Source organism: Bipolaris maydis (assembly GCF_028858645.1).
Source record: "Bipolaris maydis strain C4 unplaced genomic scaffold PSV08scaffold_23, whole genome shotgun sequence".
In the NCBI taxonomy this organism is placed as follows: Eukaryota; Fungi; Ascomycota; class Dothideomycetes; order Pleosporales; family Pleosporaceae; genus Bipolaris; species Bipolaris maydis.
The window spans coordinates 20234-29054 of record NW_027093879.1 but is presented as its reverse complement, the minus strand read 5'-3'; the positions used below and the strand labels follow the sequence as shown (position 1 = coordinate 29054).

Genomic DNA, 8821 nt, shown 5'->3' with positions numbered 1-8821 from the left:
TCGTGTGATCATCTGTACAAGTAATCTCGCTGGATATGAGCTTCTAAAAGCGCATATCTAGTTCCTAGAACACTTATATCATGCTATTAGATTACCGTGAGTACATTTCCTTCCTTGAATATACTTTACCTGCGGAGACTAAAGCTCGGAAAAAAATCCTGTGGGCAGAGCGGATAGAGCATTCAAAGTTTCAATAACTGGCTGAGCCCAACTAAAAAGTACAGAATACTTTACGATTCCACCGATACTTCATAAAGAGCAATATCTGATACAGTAACTGAGAACGGAGCAAACTACCAGCTATTGGTAGTAATTGTCGGCATCTTTGGTATGTGCAATCTCGTACCTAAGTTGTAAACACATAGAAACTTTCGAAACAGTATCGGCTTTCTTGATATAAAAGTGAAATATGATGATTCAAATTCAATTCGATCTTTGGATGTGATATCTGTGTCATTTCACATCTCTCAGGAGCTAACGTCTTTCAAAATGTTAACCAGTACAGTTTCCAAGTTCTCTGACCCTAAGTGTAATATCTCGTTCCATGACAGTCGACTATAATCTCCCGGGTTCCCTACATTCCCAGCGAAAGTTGCCCCCTTTATTAATCCATACACCACTTGGGGTCCAAAGTCGCCGGTATCGAGCCTCTTGTGTAGATCCGTAATCAGAGGCTTCGAATTCACTCTTTCTACGCTCCATTCACCAGTAAGATTTTCCAGAATAGTAAGGATTTGGTTTTGCGTTGTTGTGAAGGAGAGAATGAAGATATCTTGATTCTTCGTCCGTTCAACATTCGCAGGTTCCAGAATACGAACTACGGCTTTGCCGATGGTGGAAAGTGTTGTGCTGGAAAATCGTGCATCTCCATCGTCCCAGATTTGCGCTGTTTTGCGCGTCAAATCGAATCCTAAAAACCCGACCTTCATGCTCTGTTATACATTTTATTAGTAGGTCCCTAATTCCTAAATGAAGCGATCATCATACAAAATCAAAGACTGGACCGTTTATTATCGCACTCCAGCTAAAAGACTCGGACTCCATCTTCTTCAGATACTCGGCTATCTCCACTTTTGGTTTGAAAAGTTTGTTCTTGTCGAGAATAGTCGCATCGGGTGTCCAGCCGCCAAAGTCTGATGGAACAAATCGCTTCACACCAGCAGCTATAGCAGCATCGATGTAAACTTTTTGATCGCTGGCTTGGGCATTTCCTACAACAGATATCACAGCATCTTGGCCTGAGAATGCTGATTTGAGCGAATCGTAATCGAATTTTATCTTGACTGTCTTCACTGTAGGAGGAAATGCCGCAGCCGAATTTTCACGAGACAGCACCGTGATATCAAAGTTGCCGTTGTCAAGGAATGCGTCGAGAATCGATGGACCTAGCTTCCCAGAAGCTCCAATCAATGCGACACGTTTTATCGCGGTCATTCTCTCGATCTAGTAAGGTTGATTAGGCAAATAAAGACAAGACAAAGTGAACTATTCAAGATTCAAGGTCAAAAATGGTGTGGCTCTGTGAGAATAACTGAATCGCCTTATGTAACAGATCTCCTGAATAATTGGTTACCAATATTTGAGATTGTTGTCATTTCAGATTAATTCCTATGTGAAGTAGTCCCTGATTTCGACACGCTAAGGTGGCGGCCCCCTCCTCCCCCCTCCACCACCCCCGCATCTGCCGACTCGCTAAGGTGGCGGCCCCCCCTCCCCCCTCCCCCACCCCCGGATCTGCTGAAATTGAATCTACGCTACGTGAACGGGCAGCCTCCACCCTTTCCTAATCTTCATAGCTATGTAAGTTAGCGGTCCCCCCACCCCCTCGTCTGCTCGAACTCAACTCACGCTACTTATAGCTGTCCTTTGTTAACCACTAGATTCACGGAATCAATCTGTCCGCATATCTTTATTTGATCAACTCTACGCAGCTTTTAAGTCATCGAAAGGTCCCACATAATAATCAGGGATCCCTAGCCCTTGCCATCCCGCAATAGAGACAGAGCATCATATAAACTTAAGCCATAATTTTAAATATCAGAGAAGACTTGTTGTGCATTTTTTTGCCTACTGAACACAAAATCTATCAAGATGGCTAGTATTGCTACCACAGAGGAAAAGCATCTCGAGCCTCCGTGGGGAACCTCAGTCGAAAGGACCGAGCGCATCGATGACAGGCCGAGTGACTTCCTCGATCCACACCGAGCAGCTCTGGAAGAAAATCCTGATCGTGCCGAAAGACCATCTGCTCGCACTATTCTTGCCGTGGTGGTGTGTACCCTCATCCACCAATATCAATGTTTAGTTGACCAAATCAGTTCTTGGCATTATCCTATGTTTGTCCAATTGCGTGTGGATTTGCACTCCCTGTCGCTCTGGTTGAACAAATCGGTCAAGATCTTGGAGACCCGACTAAAATTACTTGGCTAGTGGGAGGTTGGTCTATCGCATCATCTGTATCCTTCTCCGTAGCGGGTAGTTTCAGTGATATCTTCGGACGACGGTGGACTATACTCAGCGGCCAGGTTTTTTGCTTGATCGGAGCGGTAGGCCATAATGATTTCAAGAACATGGCACGACCCACTCACTGTAATGACAGATTGTTGCAGCCACAGCAAGCTCAGTTACTAATATTATTGCTGGGTCAACATTCCTGGGATTTGGCGGAGGCATGATTTTCGTTGCTTACGCCGGCGTATCCGAAATTCTTCCTAACAAGTGGCGGTAGGCTTGGAAGTCTTTTCAGTTCAAGAATTCAGCTAACATTGCAATAGCGGCACCGGCCTAGCGGCGATTGAACTTGCAATCAATGTGGTCAGTATAGATCTTGCAGTATGATTGATCCATTTGGTTGACTTAGAATCACAGTACGTTCTCTTATCCTCGTAGACATAACCAAAGAATTGACAGTACTTTGGCTCCAGGCCGTTTGGTATACCTAGTGTACTGATTGCAACGAGCGTGAACGCTCATACTGCTCTCAAATGGCGCTGGTGCTACTATTGGGGTTTAGTCTCCTGTGTCGTCAGCTCAGTCGGAGTATTCACATTTTACTTTCCACCCCCACGGCCACAGTACGATATTGAAAGAACCAGATGGCAAGAGTTAAAAGATATAGACTTTGTTGGCCTCAGTCTATATTTAAGCGGGTTGACTACCTTCCTGATAGGATTGACCTGGGCTGGTGGGGCCGGGCATCCATGGCGGAGTGCTTCTGTCATTATTCCCGTAGTAATGGGGTTCACGGTACTCCTTTCTGCCTTTGTTTTCGATTTTGTATGGGCCAAGCAACCGATTTTTCCCTTGAAGATATTTAAGAAATTCAGGGAATACACAGTTCTGCTCGGCATCACATTTGTGGCTGGTGAGTCCGACAGAGTCCACGCTCTTACGTTGTGATCGCTAATATACATGCTGGCATCAATTTCTACTCATTAAGCGCTCTTCTCCCGCAAGGCTCCCTATTTATGTATACCAATAACCCAATTCAAATCGGGTTGATTGCACTACCTAATGGAGTCTCTCAGGTATGAACAATCTATAGATATCAGTTCATTTAGTTACTTATATCTTACAGTTCGTGTTCGGGGCCATGGTCACTGCACTCTTAGGTAAATTCAAGCGCCTAAAACTTCAAATGATTACAGCATGCACAATACAGACTATATTCTGTGCTGTATTGGCCACTATAGTTCCAAAGAACGTATATGCCTGGTCCGCATTGCAGGTCTTCATACTAGGCCCTTTCTCGTGGATTGTAGTCTTATGCTACGTCGCAGCTGGTGTAAATATTCCATTACAATATCTGGGTCTAGCATTGGGTCTCATTGGCACATTCCGAAGTATGGGCGGTAGTGTAGGAAACGCGATTTTCAACACTATACTGAACGGTGTTGTGAACAACAACTTGGGTAGCGCTATCGCGAAAGTCGCTCTTTCAACCGGACAATTCGATCCAGCAAACATCAGCTATCTGATCGGCGCGACCATCAAAAATGCTGCCGGTGTCCCTGGCGCGTTCGCCACAGTTCCTGGGATCACTCCTGCAGTTGAGGCTGCCTCGATTCAGGCACTTCGAGATGTATATGCGAAGGGGTTTAGAATGATTTCGTACAGTACTATCCCTTTTAATGTAATTGCCATTGTATTGGCTTTGATCATGTTCGATCCATCAGAGTACCTTACCAATCATACCGCGGTGCGATTGGAAACCGAGCATAAGAGGAAGAAGGATGTTTCTGAGAGTAACAGCTGATTCTCTCTAGTATTGTGGTGTAGCATCACGTGACTAGATCGCAATATATATTGCGATAATCTTTCGTACGTAGGTAGTTACCTTCTTCAATCAATTCCTTTTTACAGCGATTACTTTTTAGCTTAATTCTATCTACTTAATAATAAGTCGCCCCTCTAATCTTTTAAACTTAATCTAGTATCGTGTTACACGGGGTTAGGTGCTGATACTTCTCTAAGCTCGATCTAGATTAGGGCGAGTGAGATAGTGTGAAGAGCGCTGTGAGGTATTTATCTAGCAATACAGTAGAGTAGGCGTGCTTATATAGAAAGTAATACTAGGTTAATAATTCCTAATCTATATTAAATAGACTAATATATATTAATCTTGTAAAGTTAAGTAACTAGTAAGAAAGTATAATTTGAGTTGACTATAACGAGAGTAATAATAAAATCTATCTATCCTTATGTCCTTATTACCTCTAGTCCTACTATCCTATCTATCCTATCTTAGCAGGATAGTTATAATAGCACTACTATCCTATTATACGCTGCTATCTTAGATAGCTAGCCTTAGTAGGATGGTATATTACGTGATCTTGAGCTCTGCGATAGTTATCCTGTTCGTTGGAATCCTAAGTGGCTTCCTAACTACTCTTTGTTAGACCTAGGGAGAGGATCCTTCCTGCTGTTACTTGTAACATATCGTGCTACATTTTTAGTAACCTAACTAGAGAGGAAGTAATTTAAGGAGAAAAAGAGCTATTAAGAAGTTATAGGATAGTAGCTTAAAAGCGAGTTACTAAGAAGGAGGTTAAAAACTATTTAGTAATAAATAGAAATTTATTATAACCTAAGGTTTTGTTAAGAGTATAGCTCGAGTGGAAGTAATATAAGACTTCTAGTATTAAGCTTCTTATATTACACGGGGTTTAGGTCTATACTGCTCTAGTTAGGTCCGCCACTATAGCTAATAAGCCTTACGTTAGTGTTCTGTAAAGTTTGTCTAGCGAGATAGTAGAGTAGTGTACTTAGATAGAAAGGTAATAAAAGGTTAGACAACTTAATCTATATTGCTATAGACTAATAGGTAATAATCTTATTAAGTAAAAGATACTAGTAAGAAAGTATAATTTAAGTTAACTATAATAAGAGTAAATAATAAAATCTATCTATCCTTATATCTTTATTGCTTTAGTTCTAGTATCTAGCTAAGCCACTAATATCTTAGATGTTATTAGTATCTCTAGATATCCTAGTATCTCTAGAGAACCTAGCATCTCTAGATATTCTATCTTAGTGAGATGCTAAGTTACGTAATCTACGCCCTACGTTAATTATTACCTTCTAATATAGACGTTCTATAGACTCTTTACCTCCTATCCCTTTATTAAAGAGAGAATCCTTCTTATTACTTATAATATTATCCCCTCTCTTAGGCGTATTATTCTAATACTCTAAATTATTATTTTACTATGCTGCGTGTTAAATTATTAGCTATATATAAGGTTAGTAGGCCCTAAGCTATTATATTTATCTTTTTCCTAACTTTAGCCTTTCTAACTATACCTAAGATCTAAAAATAACGTACTCTCTATACTTAAACTTTAACTAAATAGAAGTATACTTATACTTTACGAGTTAAAGAGGAGAGTATTAAAATAAATTTTTATTATAAGCGCTATAAGGAGAAGAAGATATATTACTTTATTAAAACGTTCTCTAACTATTATACTAGGTATATCTTAGTTAACGCTAAGTATAGTTTATTTATTTCTAAGAAAAAGTAGAAAGAAATCTAGATTAAGTAAGAGCGTATAGAACTAGAACTTACTCTTACTAAAGAGGCTACTATATATACTTATTATAAGCTTCTAGAAGTAAAGAATAAAAAATATACCTTTACGCGTTATAATCTTATAATAATCACTATCTAAGATTATATAAAGAAGTATTATTATTCCATTATAGTCCTGTATCAGCCGTTAGCTATGTAGGACTTTGGCCGACGGCCGTTCTATCTAACTAGTTACAATTTGATACTTTGTGCTGTATTGCGTGACTGTGGTGCTTCAGCCTATATCTAGCTAAGCTGTTGCTAGCTTTCTAGACGCCTGGTGCTTAAGAGTAGTTTGGTAACAGGGAGAGATATAGGGCAGCTAGGCTTCCTTCTAGCGAGCTCTCTTAGGGAGAAGGAAATAGTGCTAAATATTTTAAATTTTTAACTATTCTTTTTTTTTTCCTTTTTTTTTTTTCCTCTTTTGTTATTGTTTTTCTTATTTTTCTTTCTAGCCTTCTTGGCTGAGATGCCACTTTCTTATTCCTATCTGCGTGCTAGTAATAAAAGCTAATATAGCTTCTATACCGCTCGTGGTATAGAGTAGTCGTGGGAGTTTAAGTATTTTTTAGTTTAGAGTCTTTTTAAGCTGGTTTCTTTCTACGCTGTAAAAGCCGTAGTATTGAAGTAAGTACTCTGTAGTTTGTGGTTTCCTACATCTATAAAGGTCGCATTCTCTTCTCTTTACTCTCTTTAGGTAGGAGTTAAAGTATCCGTGCCCTATCTTAAGAGAGTAGAAGGAGCTTAAAATGTCTCTTTTCGTGCCTCTAGGGATTGCTAGTTAGTTTTTAAGCTTTAGATTAAAGATAGCTTTGTAGCTAGTCTTCTTCTCTCTTACTTTTTCTCTATACTTTCTCTACTCTTCTGCCTAGCTAGCTTGTTGGAGGAGCTTAATCTTAGTGCCTAGGAAGGCTAGGCTTGTTTGTGATTTTTTTAGTGTTTGTTTTATAGCTTCCTTTGCTAGAGCGTCTACTCTTTTATTTCCTTCTATATTTATATAGCCTAGTGCCTATTTTAAGAAGATCTTTGCTTTTCTGTTAAGGATAGCTTTAGCTACTTTTTGGCACTAAATTACTTATTATTGGCCTAGCTTATCTAATAGACTTTAGAGCCTATAGATGGTAGCTTAGTTATTAACGTAAACGTGGATATTCTAGTCTTTTTAGGCTGTTTTAGCAGCGTATTTAAACGCTGCTGTAACGCCCTTAAGCTCTCTGTTATAGACTAGTTGTTGCTCGCCTATATTCTTTGTCTCTACGTAGATTTCTTCTTAGTTAGGGTTATAGACCGCTAGGCCTACTCCTATCCTATCTCTATCTTTAGTTTTAGAGGCGTCTAAGTAGATTACTATAGAGTTATCCTCTATTGTTTAAATATAATCTTTGTGGGCGGCTGCCTCTTCTTCTTTAGATTTCTTTAATATAGAGATATTGTAGTTAAGAGAGTCCTATGGTCTGAACCTATATAAGATAATCTCTTCTATCTCTTTAGTAGATGGGATAGAGCTTGTAATAGCGCGTAGTTGTCTTAGTTTATTTGGCTGTTTTAATTACTAAAGGGTTGTTTTTTGTAGCCTTGCAATAGCTTTTATAATTAGATGGGTTGGAGCTAGTTGTATAGCTTGTAGAGCGTATTTTCGATTCGTTTAGCTTAGCTGTACGGCTAGTGACGGCAAGCTAGCTTTGATACTTGTTGGGATAGCTAGAGCTGTTTTAAATACTCCTAGTACCTTTCTACAAGCCGCGTTATGCAGCGGTTGAAGCTGATCTTTAATATATATATATATATAAAGAAGTAGGCTAAGAGAAGGTTAGCCCTTAAGAGTATAGGCTCTCTTATTATTAAACTACTACTATCTAAACTATTAGCTAATTTAGGCTAGTTATAGGCTAATCTTCTTAATTCTTTTTTTAACTATTCTTTTCCTCTTTCTCTCCCTATAGAGTCTAATTACTCTATTTTAAAGTTAACTTTTATTTCTTTAGTTATCTCTAGTAGAAATTACGTACTAGTAACTTATAGTTTATTAGATTTCCTTTAGATTTCTAAGTATTATAGCTTTTAAGCTATCTTTACTACTTAACTAAGTACTTTTATTAACTACTAATTTTTTATAAGTTCTTAACTTCTTTAACCTTATACTTATTATCTTTAAGCTCTATATTTATTACTAGCTTAGTGTTTAGAGGTACTAGCTCTAGAAGTTTCTTATAAAAGATAGAGTAGATTTATATACTTTATAGAAGTTTTAACTTATAGTTTACTTTTCTTATTTTTTTTAGAATCTTAAATAGTTCTACTTAAAGGTTATCTAATTTTCTATATAGTTATTTAGTTCTTAGGTTTTATTATAATAGGAAAACTTTATCTCTCTTCTTAAAGGTTAGTCCCTTAATCTTTTATTTATTTACTACTTTAGATATTATAAATTTTATTAAGTTATATTCTTACTTAATTCTTTATATAAGTTTTATATAAGCTTTACTTTATTATCTACCTCTATTATAATACTCTTAATATCTTTTAGATTTTAATAAGCTACTAGCTTATATCTATAGTTCGCGTAGTATAGTAAATACTTTATTATTATAGATCTTATACTATTATAGACTAATTACGCTATTAGTAGTAACTTTACTTAGTTATCTTATAATTTATTAGCGTATATTTATATATACTATCCTAATATCTAGTTTATTTATTCTATCTAGCTATCTATTTCTAGGTAAAAGCTTATTAAAAGCTTCTTCT

The 8821-nt window shown here is 37.7% G+C and overlaps 2 protein-coding genes across 2 annotated transcripts; one reads left to right on the top strand and one right to left on the bottom strand.

Annotated features, from left to right (window-relative positions):
* Nucleotides 1-467: 467 nt before the first annotated feature.
* Nucleotides 468-1434, bottom strand: PSV08DRAFT_252946 (uncharacterized protein; the record flags this gene model as incomplete). The annotated part of the gene is made up of 2 exons (XM_014216955.1): nucleotides 468-932; nucleotides 988-1434. The coding sequence occupies 2 exons, from the start codon at nucleotides 1432-1434 to the stop codon at nucleotides 468-470; spliced, it is 912 nt and encodes a 303-aa protein (XP_014072430.1).
* A 657-nt stretch (nucleotides 1435-2091) lies between these two features.
* Nucleotides 2092-4255, top strand: PSV08DRAFT_192110 (fungal trichothecene efflux pump; the record flags this gene model as incomplete). The annotated part of the gene is given in 7 exon segments (XM_014216953.1): nucleotides 2092-2271; nucleotides 2319-2546; nucleotides 2600-2724; nucleotides 2775-2814; nucleotides 2911-3368; nucleotides 3380-3527; nucleotides 3578-4255. 7 exon segments carry the CDS (start codon nucleotides 2092-2094, stop codon nucleotides 4253-4255), a joined length of 1857 nt encoding a protein of 618 aa, XP_014072428.1.
* Nucleotides 4256-8821: the final 4566 nt, after the last annotated feature.